Here is a 25,677-nt window from a genome sequence, read left to right as displayed (position 1 = left end):
AAAGGAGCTGATGGTTTACCTGCTTTGTTTTGTCCTTATTCAATAAAGGAACATAATGTTACACATTGTGTTTTTATATTCATATGGAATGTGTATTTGTTTATATGACAGAGTACTAGGGCCACACTGAAGAAAAAGGATAAAGTCATAAATTTATGAGGCTGGTTCTTTCTGCAGAAAAGCTACATATTGTTTTTACAGTTTTGATACTTATGACAATGTGATACTTAATATTCTGGCACATCAGCATGTCTTTGTTTATGAAACCATACTGAAGTACAATTTCACGAAATGCCCCACATCTGTCATTTTAACAACTGTCCTCCTTTAAAACAACTGGTTACAATATTATGACTTGTGTTTTTTTCCCTCTGTGGCCTAATATTCTATTCATTCATATATAGCCTTATAGTCTATGGGAAACTGTAAATTATCTAATGATAGCAACATCATCTAAAAATCATTTTTTATCCAAAATCATTGAAATTAATGATCACAAACGTTTAAATAATAACAGTGGGTCTAGTTATATGTGATAACAATGTATAGTGAGCAGTGAAATAACTATTGGTTTCCATTTGTGGTGACTGCTGACTGACATTAGGGATGAGATTAAATAGATCCTGGAATTTAGCCTGGTCTGGAGCAGGCTAGCTCCACAGAATAAATCTCCATGGTAATTTATACCATAACATATCCTCCTGCCCCCTATCCATCTTTAGTGCAASCGGATTACGGATCAATTGAGCCAGGATCACCAAGATATCCTGGCTTAATCCCTTATCCTAGTTTTGTGCAACAGGCCCCCGTACTTGCCTCTGATCTGACGCACTCACTAAACACACATGCTCCGTTTGTAAATTATGTATGAGTGTTAGTGTAGCTATATGTAAATAAAAAATATCAAAAAGGTGCCGTCTGGTTTCCTTAGTATAACACATTTGAAATAATTTATACTTTGATACTTAAGTATATTTTAGCAACTTTTGATATTGAAGTATATTTAAAACCAAATACTTTGGACTTTTACTCAAGTAGTAATTTACTGGGTAACTTTCACTTTTACTTGAGTCATTTTCTATTAATAAGGCATCTTTACTTTTACTCAAGTATGACTATTGGGTACTTTTCCCACCACTGCTTTTTATTGCTAATGTAACGGATGTGAAATGGCTAGCTAGTTAGCGGGTACGCACTACTAGCGTTTCAATCAGTTACGTCACTTGCTCTGAAATCTAGAAGTAGTGTTGCCCCTTGCTCTGCAGGTGCCGCGGCCTTTGTGGAGCGATGGGTAATGACGCTTCTTGGGTGACTGTTGTTGATGTGTGCAGAAGGTCCCTGGTTCGCGCCCGGGTATGGGCGAGGGGACGGTTTAAAGTTATACTGTTACACTAAGCAGGTGAAACAATTGATTTTCTCCATGAGAAAATACATTATTATTGTTATTGGGTGCGTTCGACCTTGTAGCCGACTTGAAATGAGAATCGAGACTGACTGATCTACAAATCACCTTGCATTCTAAATAACTACTCAATATTATTACTAGATCAGTCAGTCACAACATACCCAAGATACATCACGGTTTTGATGCTCTCGAAAACAGCCATTGTGACCGATGAATATTTTTACTGGAAATCTTCCAACATTTTTTGAATATTTTTTATAAGGGTATCCAATTAAATCGTCAACAGGCTTCTCGATCCAATGAAAACGCGTGTCTTTCTGAGGTTCGTGGAACCCAAATCCGGGGGTGCGTTCAGTTAGCATGACCGCTTGCTACGTTGCGGAACAGTTTGTATTGAACGCACGTTTTCCCAAAACGTTATTTTACGTTCTTGAACAGATATTGAGATACGTGCGCGCTCCTGGTGTACAGCCCCGTTTCGGTTCAATTGAAACGTTCTATTACGTTTTTATGTACTGAATGCAGCCCGAGTTTCACATGTCATCAGCTGTCAAGACACTGAAGCTACCTACACGCGTGTGTAGCTAACACTACGAACAAAACTTCGGATAATTTAAGAGATGGTGAGTAGCTAAATCTTTTGCTGTAGCCACTTGCACCCAGCATGTAAAGCTTCGCTAGCCAATGCTTGTAGCTAGCTTTTAGCCACTGTTACACGTATTTGACTACAAAATAGTTAGCCTAGCTAGCTAGCTTAGCATGATCAACTACCTGTAAAGTAACGTAGTTAGCTAGCTATAGGTTCCCTGCAAGTTGATATCTGGCTGGGTGTCAGTTTGAAGTTAGCTAGCAGCATAAATTGCTCTTTCCATTCATTTTACTAGTTATGTACACGTTGCACAATAAGTTAGCTAGCTTGCTTGGGCTGCTATCATGGATGGTTAACTTAAACCTTCACAGCCACTATTCCTCATGTCGTGGCTATCTTGGGCAATTTATTTCATTGGCTGTAGAGGATTTGGTTTCTTCGTTGAAAAGTTGAATGACTGACACGGTAGGGAGTGCGCCCCCCACCCTCTGGCAGATGTAACGTTAGTAGCGACTCCTTTGAAATGCATAGCAGCTGATGTCAGATGAAAAATTTAATCTGGAAACTCCATGTTGGCTGTCTATAAAAGTTGGGTTAACACATTTTTGTACTTTAGTTTGATTAACCAAGTGTGTGTGTGTTCTCTCTCACTGACCAGGCGCTGATTGGAGTGCAGCTGGTGGTCAGCTTGCTGGCTGCTAGCATCATGCAGAGAATGGCTCCACACTGTTCATTTGCCCGCTGGCTCTTGTGCAATGGCAGGTAAAGTCATGTACACAAATGTCATATACAAAAGTGGCTTTGGAGATGGGGTGTAGCTATGTCTTGGTAATGTTGACTTCATGGTAAGGGTCTGACATTCCTGGTATGATCATAAGGCCATGATAAACTCTTAGCCCTTATCAGGGGACATTTATTTGAAAGAACAACTGTGACCCTACTACTAGCTAATAACTTACTTGGGGTGTGTATATCTATTTTTTAACAGATCTAACTTTATCCTTTCAGTCTTTTCCGGTTCAAACACCCCTCTGAGGGAGAGCTGTGTGCCCTAGCTGGAAAACAGATGCCCAGCAAGCCCAGCAAGAGAGACAGGTGTGAGCTGGGGACAGGTGGGAGGGGGCATGATGATACAGTACAACTGGTGTCTGCTGCCTTTGTATCACTGTTATGGTGGTAGACTGGCTGTTAAAGGAAATGTTTGCTGACTACTTGTGTTTTGTAGGAGACAGAATGGGGACAGCAAGCCTCTCACAGTTCCCAAGGACATCGACCTTCACTTAGAAAAAGCTCCAGTCGGCGTCCTTGATGCCCTTGGTAAATAAACAAAAGCACCACTTGTAAAATAGACCATGCRTGTGCATGGGACTTTACCCACAATCCTTTTAGGGTGGATATCTCTCCATCTTAGCTGTCAATCATAGCCCAACATTTTCGGACAATCTAAGATAAAATAAATTGTATTTGTCACATGCGCCGAATATATATTGTGTAGACCTTACTGTGAAATGCTTACTTACAAGCCCTTAACCAACAATTCAAGAAAAGAGTTAAGAAAATATTTACTAAATACACTTAAGTAATAAAAGTAAAAAGTAATACAAAATAACAATAATGAGGCTATATACAGAGTCTGTACAGAGTCAATGTGCGGGGGTACAAGTTAGTCGAGGTAATTTGTACATGTAGGTAGGGGTAAAGTGACTATGCATAGATAATAAACAGCGAGTAGCAGCAGTGTAAAAAGAAAGGGGGGGGGTGTCAATGTAAATTGTCCGGGTGGCCATTTGATTAATTGTTCAGCAGTCTTATGACTTGGGGGTAGAAGCTGTTAAGGAGTCTTTTGGACCTAGACTTGGCGCTCCGGTACAGCTTGCTGTGCGGTAGCAGAGAGAACAGTCTATGACTTGGGTGACAGGAGTCTTTGACAATTTTTTGGGCCTTCCTCTGACACCACCTAGTATATAGGTCCAGGATGACAGGAAGCCTGGCCCCAGTGATGTACTGGGCCGTACGCACTACCGTCTGCAGTGGCTTACGGTCGGATGCCAAGCAGTTGCCATAGCAGGCGGTGATGCAACCGGTCGTGCCCTCTTTACGACTGTCATGGTGTGTTTGGACCATTATAGTTTGTTGGTGATGTGGACACCAAGTTATCTGAAACTCTCGACCCGCTCCACTACAGCCCCGTCGATGTGAATGGGGGTGTGTTAGACCCTCCTTTTCCTGTAGTCTACGATAAGCTCTTTTTGTCTTGCTCACGTTGAGGGAGAGGTTGTTGTCCTGGCACCACCCTGCCAGGTCTCTGACCTCCTCCCTATAGGCTGTCTCATTGTTGTCTGTGATCAGACCTTCCAGTCGTGGGTGAACAGGGAGTACAGGAGGGGACTAAGCACGCACCCCTGAGGGGCCCCCGTGTTGACGATCAGCGTGTCAGATGTGTTGTTGCCTACCCTTACCACCTGTGGAGGCCGTCAGAAAGTCCAGGATCCAGTTGTGACCAAGCTTTAACATCCTGACGGATGTCTTGAGATGTTGCTTCAATATATCCACATAATTGTCTTTTCTCATGAAGCCATCTATTTTGTGAAGTGCACCAGTCCCTACTGCAGCAAAGCACCCCCARAACATGATGCTGCCACCCCTGTGCTTCACGGTTGGGATGGTGTTCTTCAGCTTGCAAGCGTTCCCCTTTTTCCTCCAAACATAACGATGGTCATTATGGCCAAACAGTTCTATTTTTGTTTCATCAGACCAGAGGACATTTCTCCAAAAAGTACAATCTTTGTCCCCATGTGCAGTTGCAAACCGTAGTCTGGCTTTTTTATGGAGGTTTTGGAGCAGTGGCTTCTTCCTTGCTGAGCGGCCTTTCAGGTTCTGTCGATATAGGACTCGTTTTACTGTGGATATAGATACTTTTGTACCTGTTTCCTCCAGCATCTTCACAAGGTCCTTTGCTGTTGTTCTGGGATTGATTAGCATTTTTCGCACTAAAGTACGTTCATCTCTAGGAGACAGAACACGTCTCCTTCCTGAGCGGTATGACGGCTGCGTGGTCCCATGGTGTTTATACTTGCGTACTATTGTTTGTACAGATGATCGTGGCGTTTGGCGTTTGGAATTGCTCCCAAGGATGAACCAGACTTGTGGAGGTCTACAATTTTTTTCTGAAGGCTTGGCTGATTTCTTTTGATTTTCCCATGATGTCAAGGAAAGAGGCACTGAGTTTGAAGGTAGGCCTTGAAATACATCCACAGGTACACCTCCAATTGACTTAAATGATGTCAATTAGCCTATCAGAAGCTTCTAAAGCCATGACATTCTTTTCTGGAATTTTCCAAGCTGTTTAAAGGCACAGTCAACTTAGTGTATGTAAACTTCTGACCCACTGGAATTGTGATACAGTGAAATAATCTGTCTGTAAACAATTGTTGGAAAAATTACTTGTGTCATGCACAAAGTAGATGTCCTAACCGACTTGCCAAAACTATAGTTTGTTGACAAGAAATTTGTGGAGTGGTTGAAAAACGAGTTTTAATGACTCCAACCTAAGTGTATGTACACTTCCGACTTCAACTGTACATATGAGATGAGTAATGTAGGATATGTAAACATTATATAAAGTAGCATTGTTTAATGTGACTAGTGATACATTTATTACATCCAATTTTTAATTATTAAAGTGGCTAGAGATTGGAGTCAGTATGTTGGCAGCAGCCGCTAAATGTTAGTGGTGGCTGTTTAACAGTCTGATGGCCTTGAGATAGAAGCTGTTTTTCAGTCTCTCGGTCCCAGCTTTGATGCACCTGTACTGACCTCGCCTTCTGGATGATAGCGGGGTGAATAGGCAGTGGCTATGGTGGTTGTTGTCCTTGATGATCTTTTTGGCCTTCCTGTGACATCGGGTGGTGTAGGTGTCCTGGAGGGCAGGTAGTTTGTCCCCGGTGGTGCGTTGTGCAGACCTCACTACCCTRTGGAGAGCCTTACGGTTGTGGGCGGAGCAGTTGCTGTACCAGGCGGTGATACATCCCGACAGGATGCTCTCGATTGTGCACCTGTAAAAGTTTGTTTTTTGGTGACAAGCCAAATTTCTTCAGCCTCCTGAGGTTGAAGAGGCGCTGTTGCGCCTTCTTCACCACGCTGTCTGTGTGGGTGGACCAATTCAGTTTGTCCGTGATGTGTACGCCGAGGAACTTTAAAACTTTCCACGTTCTCCACTACTGTCCCGTCGACGTGGATAGGAGGGTGCGCCCTATGCTGTTTCCTGAAGTCCACAATCATCTCCTTTGTTTTGTTGACGTTGAGTGTGAGGTTATTTTCCTGACACCACACTCCGAGGGCCCTCACCTCCTCCCTGTGGGCCGTCTCGTCGTTTTTGGTAATCAAGCCTACCACTAGTGTCGTCTGCAAACTTGATTATTGAGTTGGAGGTGTGCATGGCCACACAGTCATGGGTGAACAGGGAGTACAGCAGAGGGCTGAGAACGCACCCTTGTGGGGCACCAGTGTTGAGGATCAGTGGGGTGGAGATGTTGTTTTTTACCCTCACCACCTGGGGGTGGCCCGTCGAAGCCCAGGACCCAGTTGCACAGGGRGGGGTTGAGACCCAGGGTCTCGAGCTTAATGACGAGTTTGGAGGGTACTATGGTGTTAAATGCTGAGCTGTAATCGATGAACAGAATTCTTACATAGGTATTCCTCTTGTCCAGATGGGTTAGGGCAGTGTGATTGCGATTGTGTCGTCTGTGGACCTATTGGGGTGGTAAGCACATTGGAGTGGGTCTAGGGTGTCAGGTAGGGTGGAGGTGATATGATCCTTGGCTGGTCTCTCAAAGCACTTCATGATGACAGAAGTGAGTGCTACGGGCGATAGTCATTTAGCTCAGTTACCTTAGCTTTCTTGGGAACAGGAACAATAATGGCCCTCTTGAAGCATGTGGGAACAGCAGACTGGGATATGGATTGATTGAATATGTCCGTAAACACACCAGCCAGCTGGTCTGTGCATGCTCTGAGGACGCGGCTAGGGAGGCCGTCTGGTTCGGCAGCCTTGCGAGGGTTAACACTTAAATGTTTTACTCACGTTGGCTGCGGTGAAGGAGGGCCCGCAGATTTTGGTAGCGGGCCGTGTCAGTGGCACTGTATTGTCCTCAAAGTGAGCAAAAAAGTTATTTAGTCTGTCTGGGAGCAAGACGTCGGTGTCTGCGACGGGGCTGGTTTTCTTTTTGTAATCCGTGATTGACTGTAGACCCTGCCACATACGTCTCGTGTCTGAGCTGTTGAATTGCGACCCACTTTGTTACTATACTGACGTTTAGCTTATTTGATTGCCTTGCGGATGGAATAGCTACACTGTTTGTATTCATTAATGTTTCTGGTTGCCTTGCCATGATTAAAAACGGTGGTTTGCGCTTTCAGTTTTGCGCAAATGCTGCTATCAATCCACGGTTTCTGGTTGGGGAAGGTTTTAATTGTCACCGTGGGTACAACATCACTGATGCACTTGCTAATAAACTCTCTCACCGAATCAGCGTATACTGTGCTAGCAAAGCAGTCCTGTAGCGTAGCTTCCGCGTCATCTGACCACTTCTGTATTGAGCAAGTCACTGGTACTTCTTGCTTTAGATTTAGCTTGTGAGCAGGAATCAGGAGTGTAGTGTTATGGTCAGATTTGCCAAATGGAGGGTCATGGAGGGAGCTTTGTATGCATCTCTGTGTGTGGAGTAAAGGTGAACAATAGTTTTTTCCCCTCTCTGGTTGCCCATGTGACATGCAGGTAGAAATGAGGTAAAACGGACAAGTTTGCCGGCATTAAAAAAGTCCACGGCCACTAAGTGCGTCGCTTCTGAATAGCATTTTCTTGTTTGCTTCTGGCCTTGTACTGCTCGTTGAGTGCGGTCTTAGTGCCTGCATTGGTTTGTGGTGGTAAATGGACAGCTACGAAATGTATAGATAAACTCTTGGTAGATAGTGTGGTCTACAGCTTATCATGAGGTACTCTACCTCAGGCGAGCAATACCTCGAGACTACCTTAATATTAGACATTGCACACTAGCTGTTATTGACAAATAGACACACTCCCCCACCCCTCGTCTTACCAGACGTAGCTGTTCTGTCCTGCCGATGCACGGATAACCCAGCCAGCGGTATATTATGCGTGTCGTCGTTCAGCCATGACWCGGTGAAACGTAAGATATTACAGTTTAATGTCCTGTTGGTAAGATGGTGTTGAACAAAGATCATTCAGTTTATTTTCCAGTGATTGCACGTTGGCTAATTGAACTTATGGTAGAGGTGGGTTACCCACTCTCCGACAAATTCTCACAAGGCTCCCTGATCTCCGCCCCCTGTATTTCCATCTGTTCTTCACGCGAATGACAGAGATTTGGGCCTGGTCTCAGAGAAGCAGTATATCCTTTTCGTCGGACTGATTAAAGAAAAAAAATCTTTGTCCAGTTCGAGGTGAGTGATCGCTGTTCTGATATCCATCTTTTCGGTTATAAGAGACGGTAGCAGCAACATTATGTACAAAATAAGTTACAAACAATGCGAAAAAACCCACAAAATAGCACAGTTGGTTAGGAGCCCATAAAACGGAAGCCATCCCCTACGGCGCCATTACATTATTATTATTTTAAATCAGTGGGCTTGGACACGCATGTGGACCCTGCACCTGCCCGTTGTAGCTCAGAGTTTTATCGACGTCGCAAGAAGAGTACACAAGTTTTGGCTGGTGACCTAGTTTACTTTTTACTCAAGGAACATTGTGCGTGCATCCAGGAAAGTAAGCTGTGTGGTCTACATCTGGGGATTTTATGCTGTTCAGTAATGCTTAGCTGTTTAGTTTATAGGTCTGTATTGTAGCTCTACTGTTATCCTGCACCTAATAACCTTGAATATTTCAGATGGCCTACTGCTGGTGCATATCATGTACAGTGGCAAGAAAAAGTATGAACCCTTTGGAATTACCTGGAGTTTTGCATAAATTTGTCATAAAATTTGATCTGATCTTCATCTTAGTCACAACAATAGACTAACACAGTGTGCATAAACTAATAACAAACAAATTATTGTATTTTTCTTGTCTATATTGAATACATAATTTAAATATTCAGTGTAGGTTGGAAAAAGTATGTGAACCCCTAGGCTAATGACTTCTCCAAAAGCTAATTGGAGTCAGGAGTCAGCTAACCTGGATTCCAATCAATGAGACAAGATTGGAGATGTTGGTTAGAGCTGCCCTGCCCTATAAAAAACACTATTCACTGGAATAGTCCCCTGGAACATGATAACATCTCTGTTGATGAGTCTACGATACGTAAAACACTAAACAAGAATGGTGTTCATGGGAGGACACCACTGATGAAGCCACTGCTGTCCAAAAGAAACATTGCTGCACGTCTGAAGTTCGCAAAAGAGCACCTGGATGTCCACAGAAAAATATTCTGTGGACAGATTAAAATGAAGTTGAGTTTTGAAGGAACACACAACACTGTGTGTGGAGAAGAAAAGGCACAGCACACCAACATCAAAACCTCATTCCAATTGTAAAGTATGGTGGAGGGAGCATCATTGTTTGGGGCTGCTTTGCTGCCTCAGGGCCTGGACAGCTTGCTATCATCGGTGGAAAAATGAATTCCCAAGTTTATTAAGACATTTTGCAGGAGAATGTAAGGCTATCTGTCTACCAATTGAAGCTCAACAGAAGTTGGGTGATGCAACAAGACAACGACCCAAAACACAGAAGTAAATCAACAACAGAAGGGCTTCAACAGAAGAAAATACGCCTTCCGGAGTGGCCCATTTGGAGTCCTGACCTCAACCCGATTTAAAATGCTGTGGCATGACCTCGAGCGGTTCACACCAGACATCCTAAGAATATTGCTGAACTGAAACCGTTTGGTATAGATGACTGGTCCAAAAGTCCTCCTGACTGTTGTGCAGGTCTGATCCGCAACTACAGAAAACGTTTGGTTGAGTTTATTGCTGCCGATGGAGGGTAAACCAATTATTAAATCCAAGGGTTCACATACGTTTCCCACCCTACACTGTGAATGTTTACACGGTGTGTTCAATCAAGACATGAAAACGTATAATTGTTTGTGTGATAGTTTAAGCAGACTGTTTGTCTATTGTTGTGACTTAGATGAAGATCAGATCAAGTTTTATGACCAATTTATGTAGAAATTCCAAATGGTTCACATACTTTTTCTTGCCACTGTATATCATTATTACATCGATTGCATAAGTATTTATGCACAATATGTTTGTTTAGAAATTATTATACTATAGCTTGTAGTGTATGCACATTCTACCACTGCGCATTCATAGTTTGCGTTAGTCCTATGCCATGGCAAGTTTCTAGAACCTGATAGAAGTTTCAGAGACGGTCCTCGAAGCTCGCACATGCAGTCTGATGTACGACTCTGGGACTAGAGACAGACCAGATAAGATCTACTATAATAATGTAGCAATACAACAGGATCTTTACATAATGGCATTACATACATACATAGCAAAGAGAGAACTAATAACTCGGACAGGCACGATTTATAGCCCTCTCTCTCTGGCCTGATTGTAGATCTTATCTGGTCTGTCTCTGGTCCTACAGAGTTGTACATCAGACTTCGAGGACCGTCTGAAACTTCTAGAAACTCGCCATGGCATAGCACTAGTGCGAACTATGAATGCGCAGTGGTAGAATGTGCAAACATTACAAGCTATAAAATAACAATTTTTAAACTAACATATTGTGCATAAATACTCATGCAAGCAATGCAATAATGATATACACAATTTACAGCAGCTGTAGGCCATCCTAAATATACAAGGGAATTAGGTGCAGAATTACAGCAGTACTACAAATATAAATGTAAGAAAGCAACTATAAATAAGCAACGCTAAACAGCATAAAATTACAAGTAGTAGAGAGTGCGTGCCTCCAAATGCACGCACAATGTTTCAGGAGTAAAGAGTGAACTTGGTCACCAAAACATGTGTCCTCTTCTTGTGTCAGCTAGAACGGGCAGGTGCAGTGTCCACATGCGTGTCCAAGCCCACTGATTGGCTGAAAACGAAGGGCTGTGATGGACAGCTGTGATGGAGAGCGATCCACCCTTAAGGGACTGTGAGGAAAGTCCTGTGCACAGGCATGGCCTTTTTTACAGCTGCCCTTGGATTTCTTATAGAAATCCAAACAACTTGAAAAAGGTTGCACTGGGGGGCTTAGACTTTAACCCGTCAGAGTCTAAGCCCTGTCTAATCCACGGGAGGGGGGGGTGGGGGGTTCTACTAAGCTATATGGAATTGTTTTAAGAAGGTCATTTCAAGGATCATTTAGCTTTTTGATTTTGAGTTTAAAACCCCTTGAACTATAAAAAAGAAATATTAAACAATTATTTGTTAAATTATTTTGGGTCTTATTGTTATTAGCACATAGAAGCACATTGAATAACAGATAGTCCCCCAAAGATATCAAAAATAAGTTTGTTCTGAAGTGTCTATCTGAGAGAGATAAGAAAGATCAGGAAACATTATTATTGTTATTGTTATTATTATTATTATTAAGACCTCAAAACTATGAAATAACACACATGGAATCATGTAGTAACCAAAAAAGTGTTAAACAAATCAAAATATGTTTTAGATTCTTCAAAGTAGCCACCCTTTGCCTTGATGACAGCTTTGCACACTCTTGGTATTCTCTCAATCAGCTTCATGAGGAATGATTTTCCAACGGTCTTGAAGGAGTTCCCATATTTTCTGAGCACTTGTTGGCTGCTTTTCCTTCACTCTTTTGTCCAACTCATCCCAAACCATCTCAATTGGGTTGAGGTCGGGTGATTGTGGAGGCCAGGTCATCTGATGCAGCACTCCATCGCTCTCCTTGGTCAAATAGCCCTTACACAGCCTGGAGGTGTGTTGGGTCATTGTCCTGTTGAAAAACAAATTATAGTCCCACTAAGCGCAAACCAGATGGGATGGTGTATTGCTGTGGTAGCCATGCTGGTTGTGTGCCTTGAATTCTAAATAAATCACAGACAATGTCACCAGCAAAGCACACCACCTCCTCCATGCTTCACGGTGGGAACCACGCATGCGGAGATCATCTGTTCACCTACTCTGCATCTCACAAAGACACGGTGGTTGGATCCAAAAATATCAATTTGACTCATCAGACTAAAGGACAGATTTCCACTGGTCTAATGTCCATTGCTCGTGTTTCTTGGCCCAAGCAAGTCTCTTCTTCTTATTGGTGTCCTTTTAGTAGTGGTTTCTTTGCAGCAATTCGACCATGTAGGCCTGATCCACGCAGTCTGCTCTGAACAGTTGATGTTGATGTGTCTGTTACTTGAACTCTAAAGCATTTATTTGGGCTGCAATTTCTGAGGCTGGTAATGAATGTATCCTCTGCAGCAGAGGTAACTCTGGGTCTTCCTTTCCTGTGGCGGTCCTCATGAGAGCCAGTTTCATCATAGTGCTTGAGGGWTTTTGCGACTGCACTTGAAGAAACATTCGAAGTTCTTGAAATTTATGGATTGACTAACCTTTATGTCCTAAAGTAATGATGGACTGTATATGCCGTTTATAGCGTGGGTGAATAAACCACCGCTAGTTTGGGCTCTAGGCCAGGAGCAGGAGGGGGTTGGAGACTTTATGGCTGAAGGTTTCAGGGCAGCAGACAGTCGAACATTGGACACCCTGCGAGTAGAGGACTACTCTGAAGGCCTTCTTGCTCGCACACGCTTTTCTATTGGATTCAGGTCAGGGCTTTGTGATGGCCACTCCAATACCTTGAATTTGTTGTCCTTAAGCCATTTTGCAACAACTTTGTAAGTATGCTTGGGGTCATTGTCCATTTGGAAGAACCATTTGCGACCAAGCTTTAACTTCCTGGCTGATGTCTTGAGATGTTGCTTCAATATATCCACGTAATTTCCCTTCCTCATGATGCCATCTATTGTGAAGTGCACCAGTCCCTCCTGCAGCAATGCACCCCCACAACATGATGCTGCCACCCCTGTGCTTCACAGTTGGGATGGTGTTCTTCGGCTTGCAAGCCTCTCCCATTTTCCTCCAAACATAACGATGGTCATTATGGCCAAACAGTTCTATGTTTGTTTCACCAGACCAGAGGACATTTATCCAAAAAGTAGTTATTCTGGGATTGATTTGCACTTTTCGCACCAAAGTACGTTCATCTCTAGGAGACAGAACGCGTTTCCTTCCTGAGCGGTATGACGGCTGCGTGGTCCCATGGTGTTTATACTTGCATACTATTGTTTGTACAGATGAACGTGGTACCCTCAGGTGTTTGGAAATTGCTCCCAAGGATGAACCAGACTTGTGGAGGTCTACATTTTTTTTCGGAGGTCTTGGCTGATTCCTTTAGATTTTCCCATGATGTCAAGCAAAGAGGCACTGAGTTTGAAGGTAGGCCTTGAAATACATCCACAGGTACACCTCCAATTGACTCAATGTCAATTAGCCTAATCACAAGCCATGACATAATTTTCTGGAATTTCCCAACATACAGTCTACTTAGTGTATGTAAACTTTTGACCCACTGGAATTGTGATACAGTGAAATAATCTGTCTGTAAACAATTGTTGCAAAAATMACTTGTGTGATGCACAAAGAAACCGACTTGCCAAAATTATAGTTTATTAACAAGACATTTGAGGAGTGGTTGAAAAAGGAGTTTTAATGACTCCAACCTAAGTGTATGTAAACTTCCGACTTCAACTGTAGATACGCCTCCAGCCAGGGGGTCCTGAGTGACGACGATCTGGTAAATAACTGGGTCACCTCTGGACATAGTGGAAGTCCCAACGGTCCCAGGGAGGTGGCAAGTGCTCCCCCTGGAGTAGTGTCTCTCGTGGAGTAGTGTCTCTCGTGGAGTAGTGTCTCTCGTGGAGTAGTGTCTCTCGTGGAGTAGTGTCTCTCGTGGAGTAGGGAGCCTGGCGGACTCGGCACTCCCAAGGTGGGGACGATGGCTCTAACCGGGGGGCCTAGAGTGGTGACGGTCAGGAGAGTAGCGGCAGTAATGGTGCTCCCGCGGTGGTGAGTACGCCCTCCTGATCTCTTCCTGCACATGACGCAGGTCCTCGTTAAAATCTGGTTATCGCCCAACCCTAGTGTGGTCACTCCCTGACTGTTGAGGAGGCCTGGAGCTGGGTTGGACAACTGTAGGATGTGAGAGGTGCATAAGGTCTCGCAGCTCACTGGTACGCCATCACTGTAGTCAGGTCAGAATCCCAACGATTCGAAGAACCATGAAAAAACAGCTAGCTGGAGCTCGTCTGAGCGGTCGGCTGTGAATTCCCTCACCGCTAGTACGTAATGCTGATTGTTAAGGTTCTGACTCACTACAGGCTGTCAGGCTAGAACAAGGCAGATGTGTCCATATCCAGAGTTGTGTTGTCTCTTGATCACCACCACACAGTTGTGCGCACACACACACATATCATAGGGGTAATCTTTGTTACAATTAGGAATGGACTTGTATAGGGGAAAGGATGTGGCCGACCGCTCAGACGAGCTCCAGCTAGCTGTTTTTTTCACCACTACTGCAAACTGAAATGCCATCCAAGCCTTAGCTGGCTTTGTATTTTAGGCATTATCTTTTCCTTACAATGTTTCTGCTTTGCCTCTCCTTTCCCATTCTCAGTACTGCGATTCTTCCTGGAGTACCAGTGGTTGATTGACTTTGCAGTGTATGCCATGGGCATCTACCTTTTCACTGAGGGCTACTTTTGTGTAGTGGACCCCGCCAAGGAGGTCCACATTGGGGCCATCTGGTGTGTGCTGACCGTTCTCTGCTGCCTGTATCCTTCAGTTCACCCTCGCTCTGGAAGCCCACAATTGTATTACAATTTTGAAAAAGTAATATTATGAACTATTCCTAAGAAAACAGCTCTAAGTACTATGTTACAATGTCAACTTAGACTAACTGAAGTTGTACTCACTGTACTTGCCAATGGTATTATGTAAAAACTTTCTACAAAGTGGGGCCCTGGTAAATGAATAACCCAAACATGTACTGTGCCAGAAAAATACTCAGATGCATCAATATTGTGCTGCTCCTTGATTGGAGCTGTTTTTGTTTCCAAAGGACTGTCCAGTTGTCCCTGTGTTTCCCTTAACTCTCACAGGAAAACCCTCCACTCCCTGATGGGCCACTACTTCAGGTCTGACGAGGGAGGCGAGCGCTCAGTGTGCCTGGCCTTTGGCTTCCTGTCTCTGCTGGTGGCCATGCTGGTGCTGGTGGTCAGAGAGGACTACCTGGAGTTTGGCCTGGAGCCTGGTATGTGCACTACATTAACCCCTACTATGGCACGCCCCATTAGGCTATGTATAACACATTTATTTAGTTCATTTTATCATTTCAGTTTGGGCTATTTCATGTTTTGTATTGCAGGTTTTAACAGTCTTTTTGACAACCTTGAGGTTTTCGCAAAACATCAAGGCTTTGCTGAGTGGTCGTAAGTATCTTTTAGTTGGACAGTTAATAAAAATAAAAATAAATCACATCTTGGGCCCATAGAATAGCTTTTAGTGATCTGTGTTGGCAAATGTGCCCCTTTTTTAATGTTTGCTATTATATTTGGACTCCCATCAGAGTCCCTGTGACCAAGCTGACTGTGAAGTTGGGTCTGGCTGCCATTTGTGCTTTTATTGGTGCTTTGCTGGCCTTCCCTGGCCTCCGTCTAGCCCAGACCCACCTGGACGCAGTTCAGATGAACTCAGACCGCCCATTCATCCAGTAAGAACACATAAACACTTATTTAACTGTGAAACCAAATAACCAACTGGTTCCACTGACTAGTAATGTCTTACTGTTTGGTTGTTGTGCTGTTTTCTGCTTCCCTTAGAATGTTGTTGCACATGAGCTTCCTGGGCCCAGTGGTGGTGATCGTGTTGTGGATCAAACCCATTGCTAGGGATTTCCTGGGGAACGCTCCAATGGGGAAGACCTCAGTCACCCTGTAAGTGTGTGTTTGTTTCCTAGACTCCAATATTACAAATGTGGCAATTTGGCACCCTTGTGCTGATTCCTTCTCAAAGTGTTAACAGATCTCCTGTGTGTGTGTGTGTGTGTGTGTGTGTGTGTGTGTGTGTGTGTGTGTGTGTGTGTGTGTGTGTGTGTGTGTGTGTGTGTGTGTGTGTGTGTGTGTGTGTGTGTGTGTGTGTGTGTGTGTGTGTGTGTGTGTGTGTGTGTGTGATATCCCAGTATGTCAAGCGCGGTGTTTGACAGTGTTCGTCTGTGGACAGTGGTGGTTCTGTGCTGCCTGAGGCTGGCCCTCACCCGCTACCACATGCAAGCCTACCTCAACCTTTCCCAGAAGTGGGTGGACCAGATGAAGAAGGAGGCGGGGCGCATTGCCGCCATCGACATCCAGAGGAAGGTCCGACAACACATCTAATTGGCAACGTTTTCATGTTAAAGGAATTCTTTTGAGTTGTTTGGAGAACCAGATGAGACCTTAAACCCATGAGTCTTTTGACGTTGTTGTCCTTCTAGGTGACCCGTGTGTTCTGCTACCTGACCATAGTCACCCTGCAGTACATGGTCCCTGTTCTACTCATCCTCTTCTCTACCCTGGCTCTGAAGGCACTTGGTAAGACATGTACAGTACCTAACATGGCAACAACTAGCTTTGAGGCAAAAAAAAATGTATTCATCGCTTTTTCTTATATTCTAATAAATACTTTCATTATTTATACACACTGCATATTTATTTATATACTGGATTCTTCATATCTCACTATAATATATCTACTGCTGTGCATGTCATTCTTAGCTGTTGTGTAAATTCCACTGATGTGCATTTGCATAGATTGCATTTTGATACTGCTTCAGTGCTATTTGGGTTGTTAATTGGATTCATCCTGCCGTTCTTGATTTCTTGCCTTTTTTGTTGTTGTATTTTTCTTTACATGTTAGCTGTTTGACATTTGACTGCGTTGTTAGGAGCTAGTAGCATAAGAATTTTGGTACACTGCTATAACAGCTGCTAAACTGTACGCGAACAACAAATTCTCATTCGATTTTTAGTGAGGCCTTAGGTGGCCCTTCGTAAATGCTGAGAATCTGCGTTCTATAATTTAACAATATGGAGTTATGATAATATACCAACAGTTTCATCACAATGCTTAATCCATGGAAATGTAATGTATTTCAATTGTGCCTTTCAAATGTCTTGCTGTAACACCCATTTGTTCCTACTGTCTTTTTTGTATCTCAGGTGACTTCTCGTGGAGTGGCGCAGAGCAGGCTCCGGGGGTGACCCCTGCCCTGGTAATGCCCACGGTCTCTCCCGTCCTGCCAGGGCTGGAGGAGGACGAGGAGGGGGTGGAGGACATGGAGGAGGACATCCAGGCCACGGTGGCCCGTCTAACCGAGGGCTTCTCGGCCCTGCGCTCCGTCCTCACCCCCCTCTTCTTCAGAGGCCTCTTTGCCTTCCTCACCTGGTGGGTGGCCGCCTGCCAAGTCATCAGCAGCCTGTTTGGCATTTACTTCCACCAGTACCTCATGCAGAACTGAAGAGGACTACACTACGCTTATCTCTAGCCAACACCATCCCAGTGTTCCAGGCAGGTCAAAATCCATACAACATATGGACAGGATGTGTGCTCCTGTCTGTTACTGTAACAAAGGTGTCACCGATATCAAAAGGGATGTGATGGTTTCTGACATGCTGACACCTTACTACTACTACCTTGTTGTCCTGTGGGCCAAGTCAGACCCTTAGACCTTGACCAGGACTATGATGAAATGATGTATAATGTGGACTGGATTCTGTCCAACTGCTATGTATCACATTTCTCTGTTTTAACAAATGCATTTGAAGCCAGTGTTACTTTTGAAATTTTTATTTTATCACACAGTATCAGGAAATGTTGCAAATGAGCTGTTTCTAGTAGGAAAAGGTACCACTACTTCCAGCCTAGTTTGCTAGTAGAGGCTGATTTCAGAAGTGCTTGATGCTTTATTTATTTTCGTCCTTTAGTTCTGCTGTACCGTACTGATTGTAATGAACCCGTGGAGTTCAGTCTATTCAGCAGTCATCACCACTCGACCGCCCATTCTCCTTAATCATTAGTTACCCACCTTTTAAAACAAAGCACTGAGGATATTTTACTGTGTTTAATGGAGATATTCAGTGGAGAATTCTAAGTGCCTGGAAACTCAGGGATTTTGAGTCAATGATAAGATATTTTAAAAAATTCTGCAAAATAGTAGACTGGTGATAACAGCTGTCTATCTGTAGCATTCAATAACACTCCAGTCCAGCCTGGATTTGGCAAATCTTCCCTGTATTAGCAACCATCTTTCAGTCCCAACAGTTTGTCAGTTGAATTTGTTTGAACAAAGTATTTCCTGTGTTTGTTTTGCTGCCAAACAATCATTTACACTTAAAGCGTCAATCAGCAGTTGAAACAATAACAAAGCGCCTTCCCCACCCTGTTTCGGTAAAAGCTGAGGGATGGGGAGGGAGAAATGTAACCACTCTCAAATGTATAGATAGAGCTATGGATGCAAGGACTGACCATCCATGATATCAAAATTATAGTTTTAACCGTGTTTTGAGGCTATATAGTTTTTCTATACACTTTGTTTACAAACATTGGAGTCAAACAAGCTTATTTTGGTTCTGATGGGGTTGAACTGAGCTCATGAGGCATTAATAAGTTATATTCTTCAAGAATCAATGAGTACAATTTATAAGTAAAACATTTCATGTAGCAACTGCAGATTGCCCCTTTTTCGGATGTAGGCTTAGAACAAATCTTGCCTAAAACTTAAACCTAGGCCTGAAATGTGTTGCTGATTTGTAGTGTCAACGGTTTGTTATTTAAATTGACTTATTTATACTCTATTGCCACTGATCATGTTGGAAAGGTACAGGTGTCGTGCTGTTGGACTTTTGGGTCGTTTTGTTTTTGGAAAGTGTGATTTCTGTGTTAAAAAAAAAAAAAATCTGAATGATTGTTCGCTAATCATTTTTACGTTGTGTGGTTTGTATGAAAATGTTTTTTTCAACAAAAGACTTATGAATGCATGGTTTGAACTTTTAGTTGTATACAAAATGTGTTTTATTCTGTTGTCTGTGTGGCAAATGTTACTGGCATATGAAATTATTAAACTCTTGTTTTAAATCTTGTCTTTTTATTATCGGTGATTAATCACACCTTAGTCATGCCAATATCACATGTTTTAATTATCCCAGCAAAATGTTTTAAAATAAATTTCAGCTTTTCATTTCTCCCACTGACTTATGTCTTGTATATAATATATTGTGGGAGATAAGGAAGATAAAAGGGCTTTTTCAAAGTTAATTCACCATTTGACAAAATAAATCATGCATGACAATGGTATCTAGCTGCTGAATTGACCTTCACCTCTGACCTTAACCTCCAGAGTGGATAATATTTTAATCGTTGATAATTTCACTGCACTTATTCTTCCAACAATCTGATATACAGTGGGGAGAACAAGTATTTGATGCTGATTTTGCAGGTTTTCCTACTTACAAAGCATGTAGAGGTCTGTAATTTATCATAGGTACACTTCAACTGTGAGAGACGGAATCTAAAACAAAAATCCAGAAAATCACATTGTATGATTTTTAAGTAATTAATTTGCATTTTATTGCATGACATAAGTATTTGATACATCAGAAAAGCAGAACTTAATATTTGGTACAGAAACCTTTGTTTGCAACTTCAATGACAGAGATCTAATACTTTCCTGTAGTTCTTGACCAGGTTTACACACACTGCAGCAGGGGATGTATGGGCACCTCTCCTTTCTCCAGACCTTCAGGTTTTGGGGCTGTCGCTGGGCAATACGGACTTTCAGCTCCCTCCAAAGATTTTCTATTGGGTTCAGGTCTGGAGACTGGCTAGGCCACTCCAGGACCTTGAGATCCTTCTTACGGAGCCACTCCTTAGTTGCCCTGGCTGTGTGTTTCGGGTCGTTGTCATGCTGGAAGACCCAGCCACGACCCATCTTAATGCTCTTACGGAGGGAAGGAGGTTGTTGGCCAAATCTCGTGATACATGGCCCCATCCATCCTCCCCTCAATAACGGTGCAGTCGCCCTGCCCCTTTGCAGAAAAGCATCCCAAAGAATGATGTTTCCACCTCCATGCTTCACGGTTGGATGGTGTTCTTAGGGTTGTACTCATCCTTCTTCTTCCTCCAAACACAGCGAGTGGAGTTTAGACCAAAAAGTCTATTTTTGTCTCATCAGACCACATGACCTCTCCCATCCTCCTCTGGATCATCCAGATGGTCATTGGCAAACTTCAGACGGGCCTGGACTTGCGCTGGCTTGAGCAGGGGGACCTTGCGTGCGCTGCAGGATTTTAATTTCCATGACGGCGTAGATGTGTTACTAATGGTTTTCTTTGAGACTGTGGTCCAGCTCTCTTCAGGTCATTGAGCAGATCTGCCTGCTGTAGTTCTGGGTTGATCCCTCACCTTCCTCATGATCATTGATGCCCCACGAGGTGAGATTTTGCATGGAGCCCCAGACCGAGGGTGATTGACCGTCATCTTGAACTTCTTCCATTTTCTAATAATTGCGCCAACAGTTGTTGCCTTCTCACCAAGCTGCTTGCCTATGTCCTGTAGCCCATCCCAGCCTTGTGCAGGTCTACAATTTTATCCCTGATGTCCTTACACAGCTCTCTGGTCTTGGGCATTGTGGAGAGGTGGAGTCTGTTTGATTGAGTGTGTGGACAGGTGTCTTTTATACAGGTAACGAGTTCAAACAGGTGCAGTTTAATACAGGTAATGATGGAGAACAGGAGGGCTTATTAAAGAAAAACTAAAGATCTGTGAGAGCTGGAATTCTACTGGTTGGAGGTGATCAAATACTTATGTCATGCAATAAAATGCAAATTAATTACTTAAAAATCATACAATGTGATTTTCTGGATTTTTGTTTTAGATTCCGTCTCTCACAGTTGAAGTGTACCTATGATAAAAATTACAGACCTCTACATGCTTTGTAAGTAGGAAAACCTGCAAAATCYGCAGTGTATCAAATACTTGTTCTCCCCACTGTATTTGTGTTAAATATATTTTGATTTTAGTGTCATCAATTTAATTTAGCTTTTTAGCAATGTGATGCAGTGTCACGATGTAACATTATTCCGCATCTCAAATTGTATCTTTTTTCTGGATATCACTCCTACTGTGGAATAATATTGTTAAAAACAGATTGATATTGTACAGCAAACTTCTGTCAGATATCCCTGGCAATAAGTAACAAAGCCTTCCCTCAGATGTGTCACAGACAGACTGAGGCCCGCAGGGGGTTAATCAGAGCTGACATGATTTATTGGAGATATTATTTGACTTCCACATCCAGTCAAAACCCACAAAGATGCCCAATTTAGAGAGGGACGGCCCCTTGTCTGAGCCTTTATGTGCTGGTGAGTTGGGATATGCTTCAATGGAGGAAATCGTGCTCAAACACTGAGAAAACTTACCAGAGAGGGGACCAGTTAACACCTTGGAACCTTGTGTATTATGGATGGCTGAGATTCTGATTCTGATGTCTCTTGCAATAACATAATACTTTGACTGTTTAACAATAGATTTTTATATGATGTGCTGGAAAACTTTGAAATGTTTAACAAGTATTTCCCCCCTGTCTTATCTCACCATTCATTTGCCTTTGTGATGCTTTTGAAATCATGGAGCCTACAATGATGGCAAAACAGCTAATCTGAGTACTTTGACTTCATTGGGAGAATATTCTCCCTAACATTCACACCAAACCCTCCATTGCCGGATTAAAAAATCATAGGCCCTGGGGCTTTGTTGTTATAGCCCCCCCTTCCGAGTACACCATCATTTTCTGTAAACAAATCTGTGCACCAAGATGCAATTTGATGCTGGAGTAAATTTACTGTTGAAGAAAAAGKCCCTTTATAATAAAGCCATAATAATGCTTGCCATGTGGCAGAGGCTACAGTTGAGCCTTTGGCTTCATCTTCATCATTAGGTAAGTCAGTGTGCCAATGGAAATTTGATTTAGTAGCCTACTGTAGCCTTTGTTATATATATACTGTATACTGTATATATTTCCTCCTAATACTGTACAATGTGTGTGTCGCTTCATTGGCCTGGCTATTGTTTGTTTGAATTGAAGACCAGATTGATCTTAGCTTGTCAGTGTCAGAGTAGCCACTCATTTTGGTCATTTGTGTGAAATTAAAAAAGATTCAATTAATGTCTTCTGTCATGTAAATGACGTAGAATTGCATGAAATGCGTTTTTAAAAGGCTGCTAAAAATGTCTCCATGTGTGGAAATCCAAAAAACACATGTACTCAACTGTAGCCTATGCCACATGGCAAATGTTTTTATGGCTTTATTATAAAGGGTATTTTTCTTAAACAGTAAATGTACCACAAATCGAAAAGAACCCAAAGCCCTGGGGCCTATGATTTCTTAATCTGGCCCTATAGGCTACTCATGGTGATGGCCGATGCGCTCGTCGTGCCAATAGCCTATCTCAGATGAGCTACTTTGAAAAACAGTGCTTCTGTTAGCTACAAATTGGGAGTTGTCGAGAAAACATTGTTTCTATTGGTTCTACAGACTTCTCTTTTCAGTGGTAGGCATTTGCTTCCAAACTGTGCGTTTTTCCCACGATTGTATTTTTAAATCTGCAAAAGGCAACCAACCATAGAAATATAATACATTCAGTGCTGTGAAAAACTATTTGCCTCTCAAATTTTCTCTATTTTTGCATATTTTTTACACAAAATGTTATCAGATCTTCAACCAAAACCTAATATTAGATAAAGGGAACCTGAGTGAACAAATAACACAACAATTACATACTTATTTCATTTATATTATAAACAAAGTTATGTAACACCCAATGGCCTGTGTGAAAAAGTAATTGCCCCCTTACACTAAATAACTGGTTGTCACATTTAGCTGCAATGACTCCTACCAAACACTTTCTGCATTTGTTGATCAGTCTCTCTGTCACGCCCTGGCCTTAGTATTATTTGTTTTCTTTATTATTTTAGTTAGGTCAGGGTGTGACATGGGGTATGTGTGTGTTTTGGGTGATTATATGGTATAGTTATATGGTTATATTGGTTGTAGTGTATGGGTTTGTGTTGAGTGTATGTGTCTAGGTATGTCTATGGTTGAGTGTAGGTGTTTAGGAAAGTCTATGGTTGCCTGATTTGGTTCTCAATCAGAGACAGCTGGTTATTGTTGTCTCTGATTGGGAGCCATATTTAAGGTAGCCATAGGCTTTAGGTGTTTGTGGGTAATTGTCTATGTTGAACGTTTGTTGTTTTTTGTGTGCACTAACGTTTATAGCTTCACGGTCGTTTGTTGTTTTGTTTTGTMTAGTGTTCGTTTTCGTGTTTTTCCTCTTCTAATAAAAGAAGATGTTCTTTTCACGCGCTGCGCCTTGGTCCGTCTCTCCTCCACACGATCGTGACACTCTCACATCACTGTGGAGGATTTTTGTCCCACTCTTCCATGCAGAACTGCTTTAACTCAGCGATATTTGTGGGTTTTCAAGCATGAAATGCTCATTTCAATCCTGCCACAATTGGGATTAGGTCTGGACTTGGCCTTTCAAAAACTTCAAATTTGTTGCTTTTTAGCCATTTTCATGTAGACTTGATTGTGTTTTTGGATCATTGTCTTGCTGCATGACCCAGCTGCGCAAGAGTGGGACAAAATTCATCCACAGAGATGTGAGAGACTGATCAACAACTACAGGAAGCATTTGTTTGCAGGAATTGCAGCTAAAGGTGGCACAACCAGTTATTGAGTGTAAGGGGGCAGTTACTTTTTCACACAGGAATATTGGATGTTGAATAACTTTTGTTAATTAAATAAATAAATAAAGTATCCATTTTTTTGTTATTTGTAAACTCAGGTTCCCTTTATCTAATATTAGGTTTTCGTTGAAGATCTGATAACATTCAGTATCAAAAATATGCAAAAATATGAAAATGGGGCAAATACTTTTCCTTAATTTTGGCGGATACCTGTATGTGCTTGTGATAAAACTCATTCCACAGTTATTTTTTATGAACTATTGATCCTCTGTGGAMAAATTATGCTCTCTGGTTTATTTTGAACATCGAGAGATTGTGTGAGTCAGGGGCTAGGCTCAATTTTTTATCCAACCACTGTGGTTGGATAGAAAATTGAGCCAAGACCCTGACTCACACAATTGACCAGTCACATTTATTTATTATGCAGTTTATTATATTAAAAAATATATATTAAAAAATCAGTTACCCAATCAAGGCAGGGCCCCCTAGTTACCCACATGGGCCCCCTACCTTCTCTCCTCCTCCCATCTGATGATTAGCAGCAGGCTATTTATTTTTTTACTATTTGCTGCCTCTTGGGCCCCCCACGGGCCGGGGCCCAGGAGCTTCAGCCCCAGTAAGCCCCTGCATTAAGCTGGCTCTGATTGTCCCTCCAGGTAAAAGGCAAATGCAAAGCGTTGTATATGGCCAGGCAGGCCTAGGCCTCTACTAGCCTCTGACAGGTCTGGGAGAGTGTCCAGCTTAATGAACTGGAAGGTGACAGGGTTGACATATCTATATAATCACATTAATTATGTGCATGTGTTTGGAGGCCCCATGTCTGCCGCCTGCAGCCACCATGGCTGTTGCTATAGGGACCAGGCAGCAACCAGGCAGAGGAGATTTCAGACATGGCCTGCAGACTGGCCCTATCCTCAAGGGAGCTGCCCAGACACGACCCCTGTGACACTCTTTTCATTTGGGGAGCAGAGAGGGTGTGCTGACACAGTGTGGGAAAGGGATAATTCTAGCCAATTTCCTCCTAGTTAGTCTAAATTGCAGGGAAATGCTCTATAGGGAGGAATATAGAAGTGTATTCACTGTATGTGATGTCCAGCTGTGATTGTAAGGCATTGTGTACTGTATGCACACTGTCTTTTAATGTTGAAAGCTTTTTGGCTTTTTAAGTGTTCCTCCATTCTTGTTCTCCCCTCAGCTGGAACCTGGTGGTTTGACAGAGTGGTCTGACATTATAATGAGTGACCAGATGTTTTCAATGGACACATGAAAGATAGATACACATGGCAAATATCATTGTATCTGTCTTCAGATTAATTTACATCAAAGGAAATGCTGTGACTTCTAAATCACTTTTTATTTTATTTTATATCAGTCAATTAGATTTACAGCCCTCAGGTGGTCAAAATAACATACAAGTCAAATCATGTTTATTAAAAGACAGCCACATCATTAAAATAAGTATGAAGCCATGGGCTGTTTTGATAAATACAGCCAGCGCTGATACTATTGATGTGTTGCAATAACCTGTGTTTAGAAAATATGTCAAATGTGAATGTATGCAAGAATAATGTTTTTCACGTTCTACATTTATCCACAGTTGAAATATACTGAACAAAAATATAAACGGAACATGCAACAATTTCAAAGATTTTGCTGAGTCATAGAAGCAAATCAGTCAATTGAAATAAACTCATTAGGTCCTATTCTATGGATTTTATATGACTGGGAATACAGATATGCATCTGTTGGTTACAGAGATGCCTTAAAAAAGGTAGGGGCGTGGATCAGAAAACCAGTCAGTATCTGGTGGGACCACCATTCCCCTCATGCATCTCCTTCGCATATAGT

At 42.5% G+C, this 25,677-nt stretch overlaps 1 protein-coding gene across 1 annotated transcript; it reads left to right on the top strand.

The window, feature by feature from the left end:
- The first annotated feature begins 1,422 nt into the window (after nucleotides 1-1,422).
- LOC111975587 (transmembrane protein 161A) lies at nucleotides 1,423-17,860 on the top strand. Its single transcript, XM_024003978.2, has 12 exons — nucleotides 1,423-2,028; nucleotides 2,653-2,756; nucleotides 3,003-3,089; nucleotides 3,220-3,311; nucleotides 14,665-14,821; nucleotides 15,149-15,300; nucleotides 15,415-15,478; nucleotides 15,616-15,759; nucleotides 15,869-15,982; nucleotides 16,228-16,402; nucleotides 16,519-16,615; nucleotides 17,243-17,860. Exons 1-12 carry the CDS (start codon nucleotides 2,026-2,028, stop codon nucleotides 17,539-17,541), a joined length of 1,488 nt encoding a protein of 495 aa, XP_023859746.1. The 5' UTR covers nucleotides 1,423-2,025; the 3' UTR covers nucleotides 17,542-17,860.
- Nucleotides 17,861-25,677: the final 7,817 nt, after the last annotated feature.

Source organism: Salvelinus sp. IW2-2015, linkage group LG16 (assembly GCF_002910315.2).
Source record: "Salvelinus sp. IW2-2015 linkage group LG16, ASM291031v2, whole genome shotgun sequence".
In the NCBI taxonomy this organism is placed as follows: Eukaryota; Metazoa; Chordata; class Actinopteri; order Salmoniformes; family Salmonidae; genus Salvelinus; species Salvelinus sp. IW2-2015.
Note: the sequence above shows the minus strand (reverse complement) of the source record. Positions and strands in the feature narration are given on the sequence as shown.

What these genes read in the sequence shown, in the direction of transcription:
- LOC111975587 (XM_024003978.2), top strand. An exon ending in GGAGTTTGGCCTGGAGCCTG is followed by an intron (nt 15,301 to 15,414) that starts GTATGTGCACTA and finishes TTTGTATTGCAG; the next exon opens with GTTTTAACAGTCTTTTTGAC. An exon ending in GGGAAGACCTCAGTCACCCT is followed by an intron (nt 15,983 to 16,227) that starts GTAAGTGTGTGT and finishes GTGATATCCCAG; the next exon opens with TATGTCAAGCGCGGTGTTTG.